Source organism: Aotus nancymaae, unplaced genomic scaffold (assembly GCF_030222135.1).
Source record: "Aotus nancymaae isolate 86718 unplaced genomic scaffold, 86718_ANA_hifiasm-v0.15.2.pri h1tg000059l, whole genome shotgun sequence".
In the NCBI taxonomy this organism is placed as follows: domain Eukaryota; kingdom Metazoa; phylum Chordata; class Mammalia; order Primates; family Aotidae; genus Aotus; species Aotus nancymaae.
Genome location: NW_026988473.1, coordinates 7,591,248 through 7,615,688, shown reverse-complemented (window position 1 = coordinate 7,615,688; position 24,441 = coordinate 7,591,248). Strand labels below are relative to the sequence as shown.

At 44.1% G+C, this 24,441-nt stretch overlaps 1 protein-coding gene, 2 long non-coding RNA genes and 7 other non-coding genes across 22 annotated transcripts in view; 2 read left to right on the top strand and 8 right to left on the bottom strand.

Moving 5' to 3' along the window:
- Positions 1–757: 757 nt before the first annotated feature.
- LOC105718666 (uncharacterized) lies at positions 758–4,343 on the bottom strand. Of its 12 annotated transcripts, none has more exons than XR_001107801.3 (10): positions 4,291–4,343; positions 3,843–3,885; positions 3,553–3,636; positions 3,308–3,358; positions 2,937–2,969; positions 2,482–2,528; positions 2,258–2,292; positions 2,012–2,050; positions 1,312–1,619; positions 758–1,188 (listed from the first exon to the last, which is right to left on the bottom strand). It is a non-coding gene; the product is annotated as an uncharacterized LOC105718666 (long non-coding RNA). The 12 variants fall into 12 exon arrangements; XR_001107803.3 differs by lacking the exon at positions 4,291–4,343 and having other exon boundaries at positions 1,312–1,342; positions 1,578–1,619; positions 3,843–4,271; XR_001107804.3 differs by lacking the exon at positions 4,291–4,343 and having other exon boundaries at positions 1,312–1,496; positions 1,578–1,619; positions 3,843–4,269.
- Positions 1,413–1,538, bottom strand: LOC135270305 (small nucleolar RNA SNORD22). The gene has a single exon (XR_010338465.1). It is a non-coding gene; the product is annotated as a small nucleolar RNA SNORD22 (small nucleolar RNA).
- Positions 1,806–1,874, bottom strand: LOC135270303 (small nucleolar RNA SNORD31). Its single transcript, XR_010338463.1, has one exon. It is a non-coding gene; the product is annotated as a small nucleolar RNA SNORD31 (small nucleolar RNA).
- Positions 2,124–2,193, bottom strand: LOC135270302 (small nucleolar RNA SNORD30). Its single transcript, XR_010338462.1, has one exon. It is a non-coding gene; the product is annotated as a small nucleolar RNA SNORD30 (small nucleolar RNA).
- Positions 2,366–2,430, bottom strand: LOC135270298 (small nucleolar RNA SNORD29). The gene has a single exon (XR_010338458.1). It is a non-coding gene; the product is annotated as a small nucleolar RNA SNORD29 (small nucleolar RNA).
- Positions 3,039–3,113, bottom strand: LOC135270299 (small nucleolar RNA SNORD28). The gene has a single exon (XR_010338459.1). It is a non-coding gene; the product is annotated as a small nucleolar RNA SNORD28 (small nucleolar RNA).
- On the bottom strand, positions 3,429–3,501 carry LOC135270300 (small nucleolar RNA SNORD27). Its single transcript, XR_010338460.1, has one exon. It is a non-coding gene; the product is annotated as a small nucleolar RNA SNORD27 (small nucleolar RNA).
- On the bottom strand, positions 3,713–3,785 carry LOC135270301 (small nucleolar RNA SNORD26). The gene has a single exon (XR_010338461.1). It is a non-coding gene; the product is annotated as a small nucleolar RNA SNORD26 (small nucleolar RNA).
- Positions 4,344–4,442: 99 nt separating the features above from the next.
- The window catches only part of SLC3A2 (solute carrier family 3 member 2), a 39,669-nt gene continuing 19,670 nt past the window's right edge, over positions 4,443–24,441 (top strand). The window contains exons 1-3 of one of the 2 annotated variants that reach the window (XM_012454454.3): positions 4,443–4,851; positions 15,997–16,089; positions 16,666–16,758. In XM_012454454.3, coding sequence (XP_012309877.1) covers positions 4,740–4,851; positions 15,997–16,089; positions 16,666–16,758 — 298 coding nt within the window. In that variant the 5' untranslated portion in view covers positions 4,443–4,739. Of the gene's footprint in view, positions 4,852–4,885; positions 4,990–15,996; positions 16,090–16,665; positions 16,759–24,441 lie in introns of those variants that run through there. The other variant, XM_012454456.3, reaches the window with a different exon arrangement.
- On the top strand, positions 18,970–21,333 carry LOC135270072 (uncharacterized). The gene is made up of 2 exons (XR_010338299.1): positions 18,970–20,535; positions 20,582–21,333. It is a non-coding gene; the product is annotated as an uncharacterized LOC135270072 (long non-coding RNA).

The window sequence follows — 24,441 nt, the reverse complement described above, 5'->3', positions numbered from 1 at the left end:
GGTGTCTGTAATCCCAGCACTCTCGGAGGCAGAGGTGGGTGGACTGCTTGAACTGAGGAGTTTGAGACCACCCTGGTAACATGGTGGAAATGTCTCTACCAAAAATACAAAATTAGTTGGGAATGCTGGTATGCATCTGTGGTCCCAGCTATACAGGAAGAGATGGGAGAACACAGGTGCCCAGGGTGCAGTGAGCCATGATCACACAAGTGTTCTCCTGGGTTACAGCATGAGCATCTGAAAAAATTGAGAGCTGCTGACCTAACCATACACAACTCTCTGCCCCACAGCATCCACAGGTTGGTACTGTCCCTGTGCTCTCCCTTCTTTCCCAAGATCAGTGAAAAACCAGTATTTGGGAGGAGGGAAGGTCACTTGAGGTCAGGACCAATCCTGGCCAGCCTGGTGAACATGGTGAGATGCCACCTCTACTGTAGTCCCAGTCCCAGCTGCTAGTGATGGTCAGGTAGGTTTGCTTGAGCCCAGAGGCTTGATGTTGCAGCAAGCTTGTGATAATGTCACTGCACCCCAGGATTGGGCAAGAGGGACTGTCTAAAAAAGAAAAAAGCTATGTTGAGGTATAGTGGTGTCGCGCACACACACCAAGATGGGCACTCCACTCCAATGGGTTATTCATTTAACATAATGCGTACTACCAGGCAAACCCTGTCAGATGTCGTCAAGCATGACAGGAAACCCAGCTTCTCATGGAAATTTACACACTAGTGGTAGGAAATGCAAAAAACAAAACTAAACCTCAGGACTAAGTATTTTATTACTTTCACCAACAACCAATACAGTAACAGAAATTGAAAGCAACTCAAAGCAACTTGTTCACATTATGGTGCAGCTAAGACACCCAAACCCAGCAAGTTTTTCATTCAAGATTGCTTCAGTGGTGTACATCTAGGGAATAAGTCCCTTAAGTATGCTGATAGCTCCCTGAATGCTGCCTTGGGTCAGGAAATCCAGTATTAGGCAGATTGCCTAATGAAGCTGGGTAAAACCCAGTTAAAACAGCAAACTCTCAGGGCTTACTTCCTTGTGCCCAGGTAGACCCACTGAAAAGCATGATTTATAGTAAGGCTTAAAAAATGAGCTGAAGACTAAAATGACAGTATGCAAACTTCAACAGCCAAGTTGTCCAAGGACTTGGAAAATTCACCTTCTAATGTTCAAGACAGATTCCTGCAGAGGAAGAAAAGTTACTGGATTGGAAAATACAAATCAATAGAATATTTAACACCATGTAACCTAGGAGCTTATTAAAGCCTATTTTAAAACCAGTTAAATATTTAATCAGATACCTACCACTTATATTTATCTTGTTCTTTACTCAGACCTGGAAAAAATAAAACCAATGTTTTCAGTAAGTGATGATTACTCCTTTTCTCTGCACAGAAATATTTATGGTCCCTCAGACAGTTCCTTCTGGAACAAACCTTCCTCTTCTCCCCCAGCCAGTCCCAGTGGGTTCACCTTTACAGGCTCTGGGACTAGGACAGAGAGTAAGACGTGTGAAAATTTCTTCATTGGGAAATTTTAGCTTAGCCCACTTTACAGTTAGGTTTACTCACCTATAACTTCAGTTTGGAAGTAAGCAGAAAGATCTAGTTTTCCTGCAAAATCAAGAAAAATGTTTTGAGAGTTTCATTTTACAATCTTTCCAGTGTATCTGTTGCTTGCCAGAAGGTTTCAGGGCACATTTTACAGGAAACACTTAGGCCAAGAAACATACTGGCTGTAAAGAAGGCCTCCTCAATTAACTTCTAATTTTTAGAATGTCATTGCCAAGGAGGCAGGCTCACAGCTCAGAAAACACCATTCAGTCACACTGATCAGACTGGGGCGGTATTCAACTCATCACTGGTGAGCAGGAACTCTATTGGTGGTTCAGGAATGATTAAAGACTTTGGGTTAGGCAAGTAATGCCTATACATTTATCCAGAACACAGTGCTATCACACACAAAAATCACAGCCATTGATCGTAGCCATTGCAAAGGCATTTACCTGAAATTCCCCTTGGGCTGTAGAGAGAAGGTGCGGGCCCTGAAAGGAGGAAGACATAGTAATGTCTCTGACACCCTGTACCAAGTTGTTCCCACCCAAGTTATCATTCCTAGAAAATCAGATTTTAGAGTCTCAACAGCAAGTTATCAGCCGAACGAGATTCTATTTAAGTCATCACAGAGGCCTAAAAAGGCACTGTTTCCCACTTTATATACTGAATGCACTGAATACAGTGAAATTACTCACCTTTGAGCCCAAAAGCAGGTTATTGGTAATAGCACCTAGAGAAAAACAAGTCTGTGAGCGAAAGATTCCTCAGACATATGGTGACCCCTCACTCCCTTGCATTCTCAAGTTTCTCAGGTGTTCATGTGTTTTCACTGTCAGTCATAGTGAGCTAGTTTGATTCATCATAGAAACTGCCTACTTGGTGGTATATGCTGCAAGTAACAACAAAAAAATCAACTAACCTCTTAACTTCGAAGGCTTTTCAATGGTAAATAGTAACGAACTGCTCCTGAATAAAAAAAAAATTCAATTAGCTAATTATCCCAAAACAGCTGAAACTATTTTAGTTATGGTTGCTAGGGACAAGCTAAGAAAAGGTAACCAAATGCCCCAGACAGTTCCTTATGGAATAAGCTTTCATGCTCTCTTCGAGTTAACACTGGCGGGTTCACAATGATTTGTTCCCAGGCTTTAACAGCGGGGTAAGGCTGAACTCTGGAGAAAGCTACGACTGACATGCATTTGTCTGATCCTGGGCAGATCAGTGGGTATCTGAGAGGAAAAAGGGGAGGCTTTGAAACACCACTACAGAGAACAAGAGAAACCAGCAAACTTTATGGGTTAAGCAGACTTTGGAAACAAGTATCAAGATGGGCAAGTTGGATAACAGACTCATAGAATTCGAAAAGCAACTTACTCTAAAATAGAAGCAGACTATCAGCAGGACTACCTGGAAAGGAGAGCAAATTAGTTACTTCAAGGTATTAGGATGGAATGAAGCTTCCTCATAAACAACAACTGCCATCAGAACTCTAACATGCTATTAACTTTTGTACCTCACAGAACATCAGCTCATCAATTCAAATCATCTGACAGTAATGTGATATGTGGATGAGGGAAACATCGCACCCTTAACAAGTACTGTAGCACTGGGCTGCCTTCTCCCTCCCCAGAAAAATCATTTCAAGAACAAGATGGAAGGCGACAAAAAGCAGTATTGCTTCGGCCGACCACTTGCCTTTGTGAACATTTAAGAGACGACATCCCCCAATTAATTTGGATAATTACCTGTATTCACCTTGGGAGGCATTTGAATTCCTCAGAATAGACTGTGAGATGCTGCAAACAGAGGAAGGCATTTTATGAACCTAAAAATAGCCACTCAAAAACACCGTAAGACCTCTGGCCCACTTCTCAGTAGTAAGATGACATCACTTTTAAAGTTCAGCCATATGCTTGTCATTTTGTGTTCATCACAGCGTGGTTAAACTAGCAAGGTGTCCTCCGTAATAGCATAAACCAGATAAACCTACCTGGAGCATTACTGTAACGTTGGCTTTGCCGAAAGATGGGTCTTGTCCCATTTCTTCACCAGTAAGCTCTTGTGGGCTGAACATCTGAAAAGTAACACCCTTCACTAACACCTCAGAATGAATTCAGTAGGCCCCTGACGTTTGTTGCTTACAGTACAGTGCTACTCAGAAATGTGTTTTCTCCACTAATCCATCAGAAAGAGAGAGTTCAGTAAGTAAAATCATCCCCGTAGCGTCTTCCACACACACAATTAAAGAGCAGAGATTAAGAAATGGCCATAAGAACTTACTGTAACGATAGAATTCTTTTCAACTCAAACGTGCGCGTAAACCCTGCAAACAAGAGCCCAAGACGACATTATGTCAGTACAGGGTATTTCAAAAACGCTATTTTCTGAAGCGACGGCTAAGTAGGTTTGCAGGGCCCGTCTCCTCAGAGTTGCTTATCCTCACGGAGCTCAGTACAGGTCTGTGAAAAGTTCCTCATCATAGAGAGGGCCACCTGCACGGCCCGCCATCGCCATTTTGTCCTTCATAAAGGCCCGATACTGCTTTGAAGCCTCGAGGCCATGCCCAAGACCTCAACCGCCTTTCAACCCGGCCAGACAGCTACAACACAGAAACTACAACACAGAAGGTATTGCGCGTGCTATGCTGCGTTCGCACAACGCACAAAAACAACAACAACAAAAAAAACACCATCTACTTAACAACTACGAAGCATAAGGAAACACTCACCGAACCTAGTGAAGCAATAAGACCGATGGGAGCGCCGAGAGACGCTTAAATATCTTCCCGCAGAGGCCCACGGGATTTGTGGGTGGGGCTATGGAAGCGCACGCGCATACATTGACCGCCTGCGACCCCGGTGAGTTGTGGGTAGAGAGATCCGGGGCAGGCGGGAGTAGACAAAGCGCTACCTGAACTTGTAGCGCGAAAAAGGCGCGCATGCGCTCTACGGAAGCGCGCTCGCTCACCTACCGCATTGCGGCTTAGGCGTTTCTCCCAGTGCACGTGGCAGGAGCGGTGAGATCACTGCTTCACTCTGATCTTGGACTGCCGATCGGCTCCGAGCTTCGACGATCTGAGCTCACGCCGATCCTGGACTGCCGGTCGGATCTGAGCACCCTGTTCTGAGTTCCCCTTTGCCCACACACGCCTTAAACCCGTGTGCAGGATCCGCCTCCATGGAACCACAGCCTCCTGAAGCCTTGACCAACGTCGTCTCGGTTCCGCGCCAGCAGCCCAGCTCACATTCGGAGGCTGGTGTCCAGGCTGTCAGCGCGGGGGACGACTCAGGTACTGGATCCCGGGCTAAGCTCGGGTGGAGGTCCCCTTTCGTGGAGCCATTTCGGGAGAGTATGTCAGGGCGTAAGTGCTCCAGTGAAGACAGGATCTGATTTTTTTCCTAACTGGCCCACGATATCCTGCATTCTGGTGAGTTTTCTTTAGATCTTGGACTACTACGGGCCAACGTTAGCTAACATTTGTGGAGCACCTTTTTTTTGTTTGTTTGTTTTTGTTTTTGTTTTGAGACAGAGTTTCGCTGTTTCCCACTCTGGAGTGCAGTGGCGCGATCTCGGCTCACTGCAACCTCCGCCTCCCGGGTTCAAGCGATTCTCCCACCTCAGCCTCCCGAGAAGCTGGGACTATAGGTGCATGCCATCACGCCCGTTTAATTTTTTGTAGTTTTAGTAGAGATGGGGTTTCACCATGTTAGCCATGCTGCTCTCCGTCTCCTGACTCGTGATGCGCCCACCTCGGCCTCCCGAAGTGTTGGGATTATAGGCGTGAGCCACTGCGCCGGGCCGATGGTTCCCCTTTTTAAGCAAACTATATCAATCTGTTAATCCACAAAATCTTAACCTAGGTGGAATGACAAGCCCCATTTTATAGAAGCCGAACCTTAAAGAGCTGCGGCAGTGCTGCCTGCTGCACCTCCTATCTGATCAGATCGGTTGCAGTCAGCTATAGACTGTTTTATAGAGACCGGACAGCATTAGTTCAGTCGTTTGTGATAAACATCTACGTGTACAAGCACACTTTATAAACATTTTTTATTCCCCCCGAGACGGAGTCTCCCTCTGCCGCCCAGGCTGGAGTGCAGTGGATGGAGCGATCTCGGTTCACTGCATCCTCCGCCTCCCAGGTTCAAGCGTTTCTCCTGCCTCAGCCTCCCGAGTAGCTGTGATAACAGGCGCCCGCCATCATGCCTGGCTAATTTTTGTATTTTTAGTAGAGACGGGATTTCACAATGTTGGCCAGGCTGGTCTCGATCTCCTGACCTCAGGTGATCTGCCCGCCTCGGCCTCCCAAAGTGCTGGGATTACAGGCGTGAGCCACCGCTCCCGGCCCAGAATATTTTATTTTTAAACTTGTAGAGATGGGGTCTCATTATGTTAGCCAGGCTGTGCTTTACTACTTTTACATCACTCAGTTCTGTTCTCAAGATAGTTGGAGGGGTAGGGGCCAGCAAATACACAGGAAACAAGTGGAATAATTGGGTGCTGTTTCTCATCTCTCATCTGGCTCAATTTTCTCTCTCTTGGGGACACTTCCCATGAATTCCCCAGGGGAACATTGACACTGTGCATAAATGCTGAGGGAACTGCAGTTTGAAGGAAGTTATTTTAGACTGGAATAAGTTTATTCACTAATCATTAAGTGCTTATTCTGTGCATGATAAAACATATAGGGGGAAAAATAAGACACTCTGCCCTCTAGGAGATTTTCATCTGTTGGGAAATTAAGATTTGAGTACAAGTAGCCTAAGTCCAGGACTGAAAAGTTGTAGCAAAATAGACAGAAAATGAGATAGGCCTGGTGTTTGGCTCAGCACTTTGTTTTTTTTTTTTTTTGAGATGGGGTTTGCTCTTGTCTCCCAGGCTGGAGTGCAATGGTGCAATCTCAGCTCACTGCAATCTCCAGCCCCTTGAGTTCAAGCAGTTCTGCCTCGGCCTCCTGAGTAGCTGAGATTACAGGCGCTCACCACCACACCCAGCTAATTTTTTCTTTTTAAGTAGGGACAGGGTTTTACCATTTGGCCAGGCTGGTCTCAAACTCCTGACCTCAGGTGATCCTCCCACTTTTTCCTCCCAAAGTGCTGGGATTACTGGTGTGAACCACCACGCCTGGCCTGGATCAGCATTTTGGGAGGCAAGCCTGGAGGACCTCTTGAGCCCAAGAGTTTAAGACCAGCCTAAGCAACATAGTGAAAAACTCATCTCTACGAAGAAAAAGTAAAGAAAAGAAAAGAAAAAATTAGCCAGTAGTGGTGGTGCGTGCTTGTAGCCGCAGCTACTTGGGAGGCTAAGGTGGGAGGATTGCTTGAGCTCAGGAGGTTGAGGCTGCAAGTGAGCTGTGATCAAGCCACTGCACTGCACTCCAGCTTGGATGACTGAGTGAGACCTTGTGTCAAAAAACGAAAGACAAAGTGGGACAGATAAGCTATGGGAAATCAAGATGGCCCAGAGTGGACAGAGAAGGCTGGGGAGGTTTTGTGTGGGAATGGCAGTTGGGAAATGCTTTATATAGTGTCTGAGCCTGAAAGGGTAGATAGACAGACTTGGGAGGGGAATTCCAGTTAAAGAAACACTTTGAGCACAGGCTTGGTGCTAGAAAAGAAGGAAGTGTATGGATATAATTCATGAAAGATGGGCAAAAGGGGAGTACTAGAATATAAAACTGGAAAGTATTTGCTGGACAAAGCCAGATAAGCAAGACCTTGAATGCAAAGCTAAATCATTTGAATTATTGATAGAAAAAAACCAGGGAGAGTTTTTAAGTAGGAAGGTGATAAAACATGGGGGGATAAGATGGAGACAAGGAGATAAATTAGATTGCCATAGTAGCTTAGGCAAGAAGATTCAATACTAACAAGTGTAATGGCAGTGGAAATGGAAAAGAGGGGATTTAGATCAGGGGTCTCCAACTCACTTATAGAAATCAGGTAAGTAATGTGGGTAAGGGAAATGAACTGAGTTGGGACTCTGGTGAACTGGGCAAGCCCTCTCACAGTTCCAGCTGATTGTTGCTTTGTGACCATGTTGTCTCTGTGTGATCAGATAGTCACAGTTTTCAAGAGAATCCAGAAGTCCATAATAGTGTATTTACCCATTTTAAAATGTTAAATTTAAAATTTTTGGCTGGGCGTTGGTGGCTCACACCTGTAATCCTGGCACTTTGGGAGGCCGAAGTGGGTGGGTCACCTGCGGTCATGAGACCAGCCTAGCCAACGTGGTGAAACCCTGTCTCTAAGAAAAATACAAAAATTAGCCAGGCGTGGTGGTGGGGTTTGTAATCCCAGCAATTTAGGAGGCTGAGGCAGGAGAAGTAATTGAACCCAGGAGGCGGAAGTTACAGTGAGCAGAGATCAGGCCATTGCACTCTAGCCTGGGGAACAAGATCGAGTCTCAAAAACAAACAAATAAGAAAACCCAAATATGCCTGTGGGCCAAAGGTGACCCATGATTGTGAGTTTGCAACCTTTGTGTAGTGACCTAGAATTCACTAGAAAAGAGGGCATGAAAAAAAAAAGTAGGCCAGGTGTGGTGGCCCAGGCCTGTAATCCCAGCAGTTTGGGAGGCTGAGGCAGGTGGATCGCCTGAGGTCAGGAGTTCAAGACCAGCCAGGGCAATATGGTGAAAACCCCGTCTCTACTAAAAATACAAAAATTAGCCCGACATGGTGGCGTGTGCCTGTAATCCCATCTACTCAGGAGGCTGAGGCATGAGAATTGCTTGAACCCGGGAGGTGGAGGTTTCATTGAGCTGAGATTGTGCCATTGCACTCCAGCCTGGGCAACAAACAGAGTGAGACTGTCTCAAAAAAAAAAAAAAAAAAAAATCCCTGCTTGGGGAGAGGGTCCCTTGAGGCCAGAGGTTTGAGACCAGCCTGGGCAACATAGTAAGATGAAACCCCTATCTCTACAGGAAAAAAAGCCCTGCCTCCCTATCACCACTCCTTTCCCAAACCTAATCTGCCACTTCCCACCCACAGTAAACGCCCTGGGATTTGATTTTATCTAGGTAAATCATCCCATTATCTCTATTGTCTAGCAGAATACAATTTGCAAATAGGACTCAATATACACTTATTAGTTGTCCACATAAGTTTTTTTTTTCAGTTTGCCTCTTTATGTTGGGAAGGCTGTAAATTTTAAGTGATCTTTTCCCAGGAAATTCATTTACTGTCCTACCTTACCAAATGATTTTGCTCTTTAGAGAGCTGGAAAGTTTGTTCAAAGAGCAACCCTGCCCCCATCTGGCAGCAAGAGGGACTGCCTCAATTAATAGAGGAGACGGATATGCAAATTCCCTCCCAGTGCTTGTCAGGGAACTGGGAGACAGTAAGTCAGGACCATGGAGAAAAGGTTCAAGTTCAGTTTCTTTTTCTTTTCTTTCTTTCTTTCTTTTTTTTTTTTTGAGACAGAGCCTGACTCTATCACCCAGGCTGGAGTACAGTGGTGTGATCTCAGCTCACTGCAACCTCTGCCTCCCAGGCTCAAGCGATTCTCTTGCCTCTGCTTCCTGAGTAGCAGATACCTGCTACCACACTTAGTTACTTTTCATATTTTTAGTAGAGGTGGGGTTTTGCTATGTTGGTCAGGCTGGTCTTGAACTCCTGACCTCAAGTGATCCTTCTTCCTCGGCTTCCCAAAGTGCTGGGATTACAGGCCTGAGCCATCACGGCGGGCCTCAATTTCTTTTCTTTTTAAACCAGGGTCTCACTCTGTCATCTAGGCTGGCGCGCAGTATGTGATCATGGCTCGCTGCAGCATTGAACTCCTGGGCTCAGAGGCTCAGAGGATCCTCTCACCTCAGCCTCCGGAGTAGCTGGGACTATAGGTACGTGCCATCATACCCAGCTAATTCTTTAATTTTTTTGGTGTGCAACAGTGTCTCACTATGGTGCCCAGGCTGGTCTCCAGCTCCTGAGCTCAAGCAACCAAAGTGCTGGGAAACAGGTATGAGCCTCTGTATCCGGCCCAAAAGAAATCGAATAGAATTTCCTGAGTTGTGGAAGAGTGTGACATTGAGGTGGTCTTCCAGGCAAGAGGTGCTTTTACAACCGTGGTAGGTAACATGGGTGTTTGGGCTACCTGCTCATGCAATCTACTAATGTTTTCTGATTCTGCTTTTAGCTTCATCCTGGTATACTATTTCCATCTTTATGTCCGACTAAAGGATCTCCCTGACTTTATGACTTTATAGGTTTGACAAAACCGAATCCCTAATAGGGCAGTTCCGGATGCTTCATAGTCAAGCTTTCCAGTAACACCCCAGTGCTGTTTCTCAAAAGGCATCTACTTCTCTGCTTTGGACAGCTTGGCCTTGCTCCAGAATCTCAGGGACTTGCATTGTGCTTTTGCCATAGGCGCTTGCCTTAAGTTCTACACTGCATCTTTTTTTTCACTGCTGATACTGTCAACCCCCCAGGATCTGCTGGATTGCATGGTTTAAGTGGTAGGGCCCTTTACTGCTCAAGAGTTTGATTCAAAGTTGGCAGCTCACCCAGTATGTGGGCTGGAGATATTTCTAGGTATGGATGTGATAGACACCACACCCATGCATCCTTTGTTCCTGTAATGGTGGCACTGATCTCTGTCGCTCCCCAGGATGTGATAATGCTTTTGATTTACTATCAGGGCCGAAGAGAGGGGGAGTTTTAGAGATCTCTTTGTCTCACTATGATAGCTCTTACCTCTTAGGCCTAGGACCCAGTGTGATTACTTCAACTCTGAAATATATCCTGTTAAATACTTGTTTTTTTTTTTTTTTTTGAGATGGAGTCTTGCTCTGTGTGGCCAGGCTAGAGTGCAGTGGTGTGATCTCAGCTCACTGCAACCTCTGCTTCCTGGGTTTAAGTGATTCTCCTGCCTCAGACTCCCTAGTAGCTGGGATTACAGGCATGCACCACCACGCCCAGCTAATTTTTGTATTTTTAGTAGAGATGGGTTTCACCATGTTGGCCAGGATGATCTCGATATCTTGACCTTGTGATCCGCCCGCCTCAGCCTCCCAAAGTGCTGGGGTTACAGGTGTGAGCCACCGTGCCCACCTTTTAAATTTTTTTTTGAGATGGAGTGAGCTGGCTTGCAGTGGTGCCATCTGGGCTTACTGCAATTTCCACTTCCCAAGTTCTTGGGCCTCAACCTCTCAAGCAGCTGAGACTCCAGGTGTGCACCACCATGCCCGGCTAGTTTTTGTTTTGTTTTGAGACAGAGTCCCACTGTGTTGCCCAGGCTGAAGTGCAGTGGCATGATCTAGGCTCACTGCAACATCTGCCTCCCAGGTTCAAGCAACTCTCCTGCCTCAGTCTCCCACCCCCAGCCCCCATTAAACACTTAACTGAGGAAATGACTAGTGATGGGTCCATGGACAAGCAGACTTACAGTGAGCTCTGTTTTGGCTAGGACTTGAGTTACTGCCTGACACCTGTAAGTCCTCAGGCTAATGCAGGGATCATGATGATGCTTTGGGTTTTCAGGTCTCATTGTCAGCTCAGATCTTGTGCCCCAAGTCCTGAAAGTGCCTAGGCATTTCCCTTTACCCAGCGTACAGGTATCTGAGTAGGTGATATGTTGACGTTCTCACTTTTGGGAGGAATTAGGGGAATTGTTCAAAGAGCAACCCTGCCCCCACCTGGCAGCAAGAGGGACTGCCTCAATTAATAGAGGAGAATGATATGCAAATTAATGGAGAAGGATATGCAACTTCCCTCCCAGTTTTAGCATCCTTTCCTAGGGATTTGGGCACTTCTTCTTCAGTAATTGAGTTTTGGGTATAAAAGTTGGCTCAGCTGGGCACGGTGGCTCACACCTGTAATCCCAGCACTTTGGGAGACGTGGGCAGATCACTTGAGGTCAGGAGTTTGAGACCTGGCCTCAACATGGCGAAACCCCGTATCTACTAAAAATACAAAAATTAGCTGGGTGTGTGCCTGTAATCCCAGCTACTGGGGAGGCTGAGCAGGAGAGGCACTTAAACCCTGGAGGTGGAGGAGGTTGCAGCAGGGCTAGATTGTGCCACTGCATTCCAGCCTAGGCAACAGAGCAAGATTCTGTCTCAAAAAAAAAAGTTGGCTCAGATCCAGGAGTGAATTAAGGATTTTAACTGTTTACTGTGGTGATTGCCCTTAGCTGCCCCTTCCTCTCCTCTTTTCTTGCTTTTTTTTTTTGGTTTTAGATGTGTAGTAGCATCCTTTTTGGCTGTCCACATATTTTTCCTCTAAGGATGCCATGCTCCATGTATCCACAACTGTGTGGGTCAAAGTCCCATGGCTACCAACATTGCCGGTTTTATGGTAGTTGCACATTTCTGGCTTTTGGCAGCTAAGCAGTGCTACCCGGCCTCTGCTATGTAGTGGGAGGTACTTCCCCATGTATCTTGAGTACTGTGTATTTTGAGTAGCTCAGCTCTGTGACTGCTTCTCCTGTCATCAACTGTGGATTGCACAGGAGCCACCACTGAATTTCTAAGCAGTGCTGATGCCCACTGACATCACTAGTGCATTCCTGATGGTCTTGTAAATGTTATGTCCTTTGAGGCCTTTCTTGGAACACCATTCTCTCTAGTCTCACATACTAACAGTACAGTATACTATTCCAGCATGCCCATTTTCTTCAGCCACTTTTTTTTTTTTTTTTGAGACGGAGTTTCGCTCTTGTTACCTAGGCTGGAGTTGCAATGGCACGATCTCGGCTCACCGCAACCTCCGCCTCCTGGGTTCAAGCAATTCTCCTGCCTCAGCCTCCTGAGTAGCTGGGACTACAGGTGTGCACCACCATGCCCAGCTAATTTTTGTATTTTTTAGTAGAGATGGGGTTTTACCTTGTTGACCAGGATGGTCTCGATCTCTTGACCTCATGATCCACCCACCTCGGCCTCCCAAAGTGCTGGGATTATAGGCATGAGCCACTGTGCCCGGCCCATTCAGCCACTTTTTTTTATTGAGATGGAGTTTTGCTCTTGTCACCTGGGCTGGAGTGCAATGGTGTGATCTCAGCTCATTGCAACCTCTGCCTCCAGGGTTCAAGAGATTCTTCTGCCTCAGCCTCCTGAGTAGCTGGGATTACAGACAAAAATTCAGCTAATTTTTGTATTTTTAGTAGAGACAGGGTTTCACTATGTTGTCCAGGCTAGTCTCAAACTCCTGACCTCAGGTGATCGCCCTCCACAGCCTCCCAACATGCTGGGATTACAGAGTGAGCCACCAGATCTGACCGTGCTTTTTTTTGGTCTCGGAGCAAGAACAGTATCTGTTCTTATCCTCTAACGTCTCATCAGTTCTCAGTTCTCTACTTGAGGGTACTTTGTCTGTTGGAGTTTTGGAACAAGGAGATCGAATAAAAGCTTGCTCATCACTTTTGCAAGTCGGTATAGTATTTCAGTAGCTCCATGAATGCTGTGGTTCTCCCTTTTGGGGTAGATGTCGGTTAAAATGCAGACTGTTGCATTCCACCGTATCTTTCAGTTTCTGGAAAAAACTAGGGTGAATTTGCTATTTCTCTTTTTTCTTTCAATTTAATTTAATTTTAAAAATTAAGACAGTTGTCTCACTATGTTGCTCAGGCTGGTCTCAAACTCCTGGCCACAAACAATCCTCCTACCCCAGCCTTTCAAGGTGCTGGGATTATAGATATGAGCCACCATGCCTGGCCCCTTTTTTCTTTAACATTATGTTTTTGACACATTTTGCAATCTTTTATGTCTTAGTTCTTTTAGATTTAGTCATTTCTAGCATTCTAGTTAGAAATTTTCTACAAATTATTTTTCAAATATGCTCAAAATTATTTTTCAAAAAAAAATTTTCTTTTGTGACAAAGGCTTACTTTTGTCATCCAGGCTGGTGTGTCCGCCTCAGCCTCGGCCTCCCAAAGTGCTGGGACTATAGGTGTGAGCCACTGTGCCCAGCCCTAATTTTTGTATTTTTAGTAGAGACAAGGTTTCACCATGTTGGCCACGCTGGTCGAGAACTCCTGACCTCAACTGATCCACCCACCTTGTCATCCCAAAGTGCTGGGATTACACGTGTGAGTCACCATGCCCAGCCTGAATTGGCTATTTATTTTTTTATTTTTGTGTTTTTATTTTTTTATTTTTTTTAATTGTATTTTAGGTTTTGGGGTACATGTGAAAAACATGCAAGGTTGTTGCATAGGTGCATACGTGGCAGTGTGATTTGCTGCCTCCCTCCCCTTCACCTATATCTGGCATTTCTCCCTATGCTATCCCTCCCCAACTCCCCACCCCCCCCACTGTCCCCCCCCCGCCAACAGACCCCAGTGTATAGTGCTCCCCTCCCTGTGTCCATGTGTTCTCCTTGTTCAACACCTGCCTATGAGTGAGAACATGTGGTGTTTGATTTTGTGTTCTTGTGTCAATTTGCTGAGAATGATGGTTTCCAGGTTCATCCATGTCCCTACAAAGGACGCGAACTCCTCGTTTTTAATGGCTGCATAATATTCCATGGTGTATATGTGCCACATTTTTCCTGTCCAGTCTATCATCGATGGGCATTTGTGTTGGTTCCAGGTCTTTGCTATTGTAAACTGTGCTGCAATGAACATTCGTGTGCATGTGTCCTTATAGTAGAACGATTTATAATCCTTTGGATATATGCCCAGTAATGGGATTGCTGGGTCAAATGTGTTTTTATTTTTTTAAGACGGGGTTTCACCATGTTGGTCTGGCTGGTCTTGAACTCCCGACCTCAGGTGATCCACCCGCCTTGGCCTCCAAAGTGCTTGGATTACAGGTGTGAGCCACCACCGCGCCCAGCCTGTTTTTATTTATTTTTGAGTTGGAGTCTCACTCTGTCACCAGGCTGGAGTGCAGTGGTACAATCTCGGCTCACTGCAACCTCTGCCTCCCAGGTTCAAGCAATTCCTTGCCTCAGCCTCCTGAGTAGCTGGCATTACAGGTGCCCGCCTCCATGCCCGGCTAATTTTTGTATTTTTAGTAGAGACAGGGGTTTTGCCATCTTGGCCGCTGGTCTTGAACTCCTGACCTCGTGATTCACCGCCTAGGTCTCCCAAAGTGCTGGGATTACAAGCGTGAGCCACTGCGTCCTGCAATTGTGTGATCTTGGCTCACCACAACCTCTGCCTCCCAGATTCATGTGATTTTCCTGCCTCAGTCTCCCAAATAGCTGGGATTATGGGCATGCACCACCATGCTTGGCTAATTTTGTATTTTTCATAGAGACATGGCTTTTCCATGTTGGTCAGGCTGGTCTTGAACACCCAACCTCAGATGATCCGCCCACCTCAGCATCCCAAAGTGTTGGGATTACAGGCGTGAGCCACAGTGTTGGGCCCTATTTCTATTCTGTAATTAGAATAGAATTTCTATTCTGTGATTTTTTTTTTTCCTTGCTGAATTATTGGGCTTTTTCTTACTGATTTTTAGTCGTAATTTATGTTTCATCTACTTTGTTGTATTAGTTTCAGATACTATGCCTTCTATTTGTGGCTCGTCTTTTTAGTTTGTTATGGCAAGTTGTGATGCATAATTTTTTTCTCTTTTTATGTTGTACGATTTTTCTTTTTCTTTTTTTTTTGTTTGAGACGGGGTCTTGCTCTGTCGTCCAGGCTGGAGCCCAGCGGCGCAATCTCAGCTCACTGCAACCTCCACCTCCCAGATTCAAGCGATTCTTCCGCCTCAGTCTCCCGAGTAGCTGGGACTACAGGCGTGTGCCACCATGCCCGGCTAATTTTTATGTTTTTAATAGAGTCAGGGTTTCACCATGTTGGCCAGGATAGTCTCATCTCTTGACCTTGTGATCTGCCCGCCTCGGCCTCCCAAAGTGTTGGCATTAGAGGCGTGAGCCACCTCGCCTGGCCTTATTTGCCTTTTTCTTAATGGTTTATTATTTTTTGAACATCCTTTGATTTTCTGTGGCATCTTAATGGTTTATTCTTTTGTGTCTTCTTAAAAAACTCTTCATCCTGACATCTGAAAGATCTTTTCTTCTAAAATTTTTAAATATTTTCTTTTTATATTTAGATTTTTTAATTACTTAGAGTATAATTTTGTGATTAATGTGAAGTAGTGTTCTAATTTTTTTTTATAGTGCCATTTGGTGAATAGTTCATTCTTTCCCCAGTGATTATGTTATCTCCGTCATATATTGTTTCAAGTGTGCATGGGTTATTTTTAGGCCGTGTTTTCTGTTCCATTGGTCACTTGCTCATCCTTGTGTCTTTTTTTTTTTTTTTTTGGGGGGGGGAGATGGAGTCTCACTCTGTTGCCCAGCCTCCGCCTCCCAGGTTCAATCAATTCTCCTGCCTCAACCTCCTGAGTAGCTATGATTACAGGTGACCGCCACCACACCAGGCTAATTTTTTTTGTAGTTTTAGAAGAGACAGGGTTTCACTATTTTGGCCAGGCTGGTCTTTGGCGTACTGTGATTGTTACTTTAGACATTGTTATTCTTTTGTAGAAATGGTGTCTCACTGTGTTGCCCAGGATGGTCTTGAACTCTTGGCCTCGAGTGATCTTCCTGCCCTGGTTTCCCAGAATGTTGAGATTAAAGGTAACTATGACTTTAGCAAATAATATGCTTGCTACCTGGTAGGACTTGTGTTTTTTTTTTCTTTCCCCCCTGAAGGGAAGGGGTTCTGAAGGGAGGGATCTTTTTTTTAAAACGGAGTCTTGCTCTGTTGCCCAGGCTGCAGTTGCAGTGCTGTGATCTTGACTCACTGCAACCTCTGCGTCCCAGGTTCAAGCAGTTCTCCTGCCTCGGCCTCCCAAGTAGCTGAGATTACAGGCGCCTACCACCATGCCCAGCTAATTTTCTGTAGTTTTAGTAGAGACAGAGTTTTACCAAGTTGGCCAGCCTGGTCTCGAACTCCTGATCTCAGGTGATCTGCCTGCCTCGGACTCCCAACGTGCTGGAATTACAGGCTTGAGCCACTGGGCCCAGCCACGTACAGACCAGGTCTGTGTTGCCCAGGCTAGTCTCGAATTCTGGCCATACTTTATATGTTATTAATAGTATTAATATTATTATTATATTATTTGTAGACACTGGATCTGTGTTGCCCAGGCTGGTCTCAAATTCTAGCCATACTTTATATATTATTAATGTTATTATTATCATTATTTGTAGAGACTGGGTCTGACTGTGTTGCCCAGGCTGGTCTCGAATTCTTGGCCTCAAGTGATCCTCCTGCCTCAGCTTCGAAGAATGCTGAGATTACAGGTAACTATTATTTTAGCAAATAACATGGTTGCTATCTGGTAGGCTTTGTCTTTAAAAATACAATTTTGTTCTTTAAAGATATCTTTACATATTCTTGGCCCTTTTCTCTTGCACATGAATTATAGAATTATCTTATAAAATTCTCAACATCAGATATTAAGACCTGTTTTAAAATTGTGTTTGGATTTATAGATTGTGTTGGGAACCAGCCCAACCATGAAGGAGTGAGAAAGGAAATATAGACAAAGACACAAGAACAGAATTTTACTGCATGGGTCCAGGGGTCCAGTGCACTCCGGGGATCATTGGCACTGAGCTCTGGGCTTCATCTTGAAGGTTGTGGGGAGGGGCAGTTAAGGAGGAAGATAGCCCAAGGAAGAGCATGTGTCTGCAGCATTCCATAGCAAAGGTGGTTCTCGTAAGAGATGCTAACTAAGGATAGTGAGGTTTTACAACCCATTGTCTATCCAGATGTTCAGGCAAGAGAGGGGCAGTGTATAAGGCACCATAAGGTCTGACCACACACAGTGCATCAAGGGGCTTTTATCTCCCGAGCATCATGGACACAGAGCAATAGGGATTGCTCCATATTCTGAGAACATAGGCAGAGCCTGTGGCATTCCTGTGATCTCTGCCCTGTAAGGCCTTCTGGCAGAGGTTGCATTACTTCCCAGAGTGTTTTGCATAAGCTCCCTTTAGAAGATCCTCGCACAAACTCTATGTTGGGAAGAGTTTTGGGACCAAAGCAGATTTTTCTGCTCTACAACCACACAGAGTGTTCGGCGGTTACAAGGCGCTCTCAGATGGTCTTCACCATAGGCCTCCTGTTTCTGCTGGATCTCTGCTTTTATTTTACTGCACCATAGTTTGGATATGATCTGTGGCAAATCTCAGTGTATAAAAAGCAAAGCAAGCTTGTAATCATTTAGCTATAAATAACGCAGGTCTGCCCCTGGCCATCTCTTCCCACATCTCCTCCCTTTTTAGCTAAGAGGGTGAGAGCGATCATTCGGTTGTCTCTCTGAAATTTTCTCCTGCATCTGTAGACTAAAACCAGACAGAATAAACAGACACCTGCTAAAACAAAATTAGCAATGTGGATCCTCCAAGAGTTTTAACCCACTTGATAGGATTGAGGCCGGAAAGCTCATCTGTAGCTTATTCCAATATATCAGCTGCAGGTAAAACATTTAAATGAAACTGTGAGGCCTGAAAAATCTGTTCCTTTAATTTGGGAATGTCCAATGTTAAATTGCCTTCGTTCCCTAGTGTCTCCTTACTTGTTCCCAATGATGTTCATTAAATTATAATTATGGGAGGTAATACAATAATCAGATGTGTTCCAATCACAATTCAACTGTAATCTGTGTTCTCAGCTCATTATTCGATCTTCCATCCAAATTACAGTCTGTCGAAGATCATTAATTTGATTTGCCAATTTTTGATCAATTCTTGTTTGAGAATTCCAAAGCCTAGAAGGATTTTTCTGCCAAAGATCCACATAGTGAGCAGTTTGAACTGAGGTGTGCAGAGCTACTCCTGTAGCTGCAGCAGTAGCTGTCACGGCTATAATTCCTGTAATAGCAATTAGTGTAAACATGAATCATTTCGATCGATTTAACACTCCTTTTAGTACCTCTGTGATAATATGTACTGAAGGAGAGGATTCCCATGGTCGGTTAAGAGTTGCTGGAATCCACACTCCTTCTCTGGCTCTGACTAGTAGAATACTATTTTCAAGATTAAATGTTGAATCATGCAAGTCAACAATTTACAGTTTTCACAGGTAAGGGTTTGAGTATCAGGTCTAATGCTTACAGTTCCTACTACCAACATATAGGGTGGCTTAACACAACTTTGAAACGGAATAGTTCTGTTTGAAGTTGTTTTTTGTGCCAGTCGATCCTTTTCCTTTCCACACTCTCATAGGAGCTGTTGCCATAGCCAATTCCACAGGCTCCGGATGCTCTGGACTTAAAATGGGTTTAATGAGCTTTGGTTTGGGTGGGGCTGTTCCTTTATCTTCCCATTTAGTGGGAAAAGGACGTTCTATTCTTTTAGTAAGGTTATTTCTAGTTATTACGTTTTCTGTTATCTCTAACAGTATTGGTGCATCTACACAAGATACCTGTCTCATACAGTTTTTTCTTAATCCACCTTTAGGAACCCAGTCAATAATCGTTCCATATGCATTATCTTGAAGTATGACTGCCCTGTCAGCTACACAATCTTTCCAAGTAAGAATTTCTAATCGAGGAGACCATTCTGGATTGGTTTTTGGGCAGCGTTTTTCTTTTGGCTTATACTGATTAGTGTACTCAAAAGTTGTGTAATGTCCGTAGGGTTGCATCTTATACAGGGTATTTGGTCTAAAGGACATTCCGCTGACTATAGGATAAGGAGGACCAGTTCTGTTATCCCTTGGGATGTATATCAACCAGCTTTGAGGCTTTAGGGTTAAACACCCTGGAGCTTTCCCGAGGCAGATAGGAGGAAAATGATATCCAAGAGAGACGTTCATTAACATTCCTTTCTCCTCTGGTTGAGCAGGGCATGGGTTATTAATAAGACCAGCCATCCAAATGCTATCATTTATGTGAGGAAGGAGACCAAAGCGTCTAAGATCACCTCCCCCTTGACTTCCACACTGCATTTCGAGACTGGCGCCTCCTTAATTGCCTTCCTATAGCAGGTATGGTATGGGGGAATCTTTCCAGAAGACATTGCTTTGGAAGCCCCACGTCATGGACCAAGATCCTTTCACATGTAAATTCGAAAACTGTAAACCCAAGGCCCTTTCACATGTAATTTCTAAGGCTGTAAACCCAAGACCCTTTCACATGTAATATCTAGAGTTGTAAGCCTATATAGAGGCAGAGCATCTCTTTGTTAGGGGAGCTTGGCAGTTAGACAACTATGTTGCCTTGCTCCTGGCTGTTCCTGCTACATATGTACACCTCTGTAGGTGAATCCATCCAAGTGACAGGTGTAATCAAAGGTGGAAATGGCACATACGCCCAATATGTATAGTTCTCTAATGCTCAAACAGGGTTATTACCCCAGCAGTCACAACCATGTCTGTTGCCAGAATGAGATTACCCGGTGTCACCTCCATGCGAGTCTCCCTCAGGCTTGCTGTTGCCATCTGCACCAGCCTCTTCATTTGACCCCATGCCAGCGGATTGGCTTTCTGTGTTGCCTTTGTCCCTGAGACACTTAGCTTGGCTATCTTGCACCACACTACTCCTGGGCCTGTTCTTTCTCTTCTTGCTCCGTAGTTTGGAGGGGTTCATTGTAAAGCTTCGGCTGTCTGGTAGGTACCCGAATGTGAGGTTGGGTTTCTCCTGGTAAAATACAAGCATAGCCTCTTCCCTAGGTTACAGCCTTTCCCAAGTTCCATTGATTGGTGGTGGAATCTTTCCACCATATTGTCTTTCCTTCCTTGGGATTAATTTTGTGTCCAACGAAATGTTGTTCGGCAGCCGTGGACCCTTGGAAACGTTCAAAAAATTTAAAGTGATTAGTGCCAATTGTAATTGTGCTTGAGGAGTAAAATACGCCTTATTGTCTCGCCCGGTTTGGTTTTGCCAGTTGAGTTTTCAGGGTTCTGTTTGCCCTTTCTACTATTGCTTGTCCCTGTGAGTTATAGGGGATTCCTGTTGTATGAATTACGTTCCATTGTTTGAGGAACTGCTTTAGTGGCTTACTGCAGTATTCTGGCCCATTATCAATTTTAATTTTTTGTGGGATTCTCATAATCGCAAAGCAAGAAAATAGGTGTTTTTTTTTATTTTTATTTTTATTTATTTATTTATTTTTTTAGGTGTTTTTTTTTAACATGTGCAGTGCTTTCTCCTGTTTGGCAAGTTGCCCAAATGAAATAAGAGAAAGTACCCACAGTAACATGAACTTAAGGTAATTTACCAAATGAAGGAACATGAGTAACATCCGTTTGCCGGCCGGGCGCGGTGGCTCAAGCCTGTAATTCCAGCACTTTGGGAGGCCGAGGCGGGTGGATCACGAGGTCAAGAGATCGAGACCATCCTGGTCAACACGGTGAAACCCCGTCTCTACTAATACAAAAAATTAGCTGGGCATGGTGGCACATGCCTGTAATCCCAGCTACCCAGGAGGCTGAGGCAGGAGAATTGCCTGAACCCAGGAGGCGGAGGTTGCAGTGAGCCGAGATCGCGCCATTGCACTCCAGCCTGGGTAACGAGAGTGAAACTCCGTCTCAAAAAAAAAAAAAAAAAAAAAAATCCGTTTGCCAAAGTGAATTTGGGTGTAATCCTCTATGATTTACCACTGCCTCTTGTGTGTGCAGTTGAAGAACTTGACATTGAGGGCAATGTTGGACAATTTGTTTCAACTGTCTCCAAGTTAAAGGAAATTTATTTTTTAAACCTGCCGCATTTGTAGTTAATGCATGAAATTTTTTGGCTTCTGTAAAAACTGGAAAAACCAGTAAATCTGCCTGTTCGTTCGCTTGAGCTAAAGGTCCAGGTAAACAAGTATGTGCTTGAATGTGTATGATATAATAAAATGGAGCTTCTCTGCTTCTGCTTTTTGAAGTGATTCAAATAGCTGTCTTAATTGATCATCCTGAATGTATTTTAACAATGCAGTTTCAACGGCCGGGCGCGGTGGCTCACGCCTGTAATCCCAGCACTTTGGGAGGCCGAGGCGTGTGGATCACGAGGTCAAGAGATCGAGACCATCCTGGTCAACATGGTGAAACCGTCTCTACTAAAAATACAAAAAATTAGCTGGGCATGGTGGCGTGTGCCTGTAATCCCAGCTACTCAGGAGGCTGAGGCAGGAGAATTGCCTGAACCCAGGAGGCAGAGGTTGCGGTGAGCCGAGATCGCACCATTGCACTCCAGCCTGGGTAACAAGAGTGAAACTCCGTCTCAAAAAAAAAAAAAAAAAAAAATGCAGTTTCTACATTTTTTTTAGAACGTACTACATCAGCTGAGTCTGAAACTATATTAACTGGTTGGTGTATATCTGTAAGGACCGAGATAACTGCTTGTAACTCTGCTCTTTGTGCTGACTGAAAATTTGTTTGGATGTCTCTATGTAAAGGACCTGTGTAAGCTGCTTTTCCACGCTTAGGTGCATCAGTAAAAGCAGTAACAGCGCCCACTATTGGCTGATCTTGGGTAATTTTAGGTAAAACCCATGATGGAAGCTTTAGGAACTGAAAAACTTTTGTTTTAGGATAATGATTATCAGTTTTGCCTACGAAATCTGCCAAGCTTAATTGCCAGTTGACCGAATTGATGTCAGCTTGTCAAACTTGTTTTTTAGTTAAAGGAACAATTATTTTGTCAGGTTCATATTCCAGACAATTGAACAATCCTTGACTAATGACACTAGCTATTTGATCCAAGTACACAGCAGTTAAGTTTTACTTGTATTGTGAGGTAAGAAGACTCATTCTACTAAACTTTCATCTTGAACAGTGACTCCTGTTGGAGAATGAGGTGTTGAGAATACAATGAGCTGTAACTGTCAGTGTTAATTCTACCTGGGCTTGCTGTATTTTTTCTTCAATTATTTTTAACTTCTTTGCTGCTTCTTTTGTTAACACTCTTTTACTATTTAAATTTGGATCACCTCTTAAAATTGCAGATAGATTAGACATAAGTAAGTAGGAATACTGAGAGGTGACCTTATCCAATTAATGTCTCCTAACAACTTTTGGAAATCATTTAATGTTTTAAGTTTGTCCTTTCTCATTTCTACCTTGTGAGGGCGTATTTGCCTCTCTTCAACTTGCATTCCCAAATATTTTACTGGTGTTGAGGTTTGAATTTTATCAGGAGCTATAATCAGCCCTGCTTTTTGCACACATTCTTTTAGGCAATTATAACATAAAACCAACTCTTCTCTAGTTTCTGCAGCACATAATATATCATCAACATAGTGAATGATATAGCATTGAGAAAAGTGCTCTCTAACAGGCTGAACAGCATTTCCCACAAAAGTCTGACACATTGCAGGACTATTTAACATTCCCTGAGGCAAAACCTTCCATTGATAACTCCTAGCTGGCTTTTGGTTGTTTACTGCAGGTATTGTGAAAGCAATCCTGCTTTGCCAGAGGAATTGTAAAGAAACAATCTTTTAAATCTACGATTATCAAGGCCATTCCTTTGGGATCACGGCTGATGAAGGCATACCTGGCTTGTAATGCTCCCATGGATTGAATTACTGCATTTACTGCTCTCAGGTCAGTCAGCATTCTCCATCCCCCAGATTTTTTTTTGAATTACAAACACCGGGGAATTCCAGGGAGAAAATGAAGGTTTTACATGGCCCTCTTTCCAGGTGCTCTTGTGCTAATTCATGTAATGCCTCCCAATTTATGCTTTGCAAGTGGCCCCTGCAGTTTTTCTGTTTTCCATGTTAAAGCAATGGGTTCTGGAGGCTCATCAGAATCCACTATTAAAAATTGTAGCCAATCCCTGCTCTGTCTAATTTTATAGCAGCTTCTATAGGTTGAGTGGTTCCATTTTCATTTTTTCCTAATCCTTTTCCAGGCCAATATCCCATTTGAGACATAATCTTTTGACTTTGCTTGCTGTGTTTGGTGGAAAAGAGATTTCAGCCCCCCACTATTGTAAAATGTCTCTCCCCCATAAATTAATGGGAACATCAGTAACCATGGGTTGAATAGTGCCTTGCCTGACCTTCAGGTCCCACACAATGCAAAATTATACAGCTCTGGTGAGCTTCTGGGGTTTTCCAACCGCAACTAATATTAGCCTTTTGTTCTGACCAGTGCTTGGGCCATTGATTAGAGCTTATTATAGAAACATCACTCCAGTATCTACCAGACCCTTAAAAGTTTTTCCTTGAATTGTAATATTACAAACTGGCTGATTATCCGTAACTTTGCTTGCCCAGTACACTGCTTTTTCTTGAGAATTACTAATTTTCTTCTTTTTTACTGCATCACTGATTCCTACTTTTACATAAGGTAGAAGCAGTAATTGAGCAATTCTGTCTCCTGGTTCTGCTTTCCAGGGTGCACTAGAAGTCACTATCAATTGAATTTCTCCCTTTAGATCTGGATGAACAATTCCCATCTGAATATGCACTCCCTGCAATTCAACACAAGTCCTACCCGTATTTTCTGGTAGAGGCCTGCACACTCCTATAGATAATTTTTGTGGTGTGTCCCCTGGGAGAATTGTTATAGGCCGAATGCAACACAGATCTACTGTTGCACTTCCTGAGGTAGCAGGAGACAACTTATTTATTTATTTATTTGTTACTTTTAAAATTTATTTTGATTTAATTTTTTTAGAATTTTACAGCACTTTGTTTATGGTGGCATTTGCTGCACACCACTATAAACTACAGGTGTTGCGACTTCTACTCATTATCCTGTTAATTGTCCTGGCTGCAGAGGTTGAACTTCCTGAGTTTGCCACTTAATGAATGGATTTGTACCTTGCCAAGACTGTGGAGGAGGTGGCCATTCATGACTATCTCATTTTGGTGCTGTTGGCTCAGCCCGTTTCTGAGTGAATGCTGAAGGAGGTTCCTCCAAACTGCGAGGCATTTTAGACACATTTGCATAGATTACCTCCTTTTCATGATGCCCTCCTGAAATTAATCTTTCCTTTTCTCTTTTTTCTGACCTGAAAGATTTTCTGTCAAACTCTTCTTCAC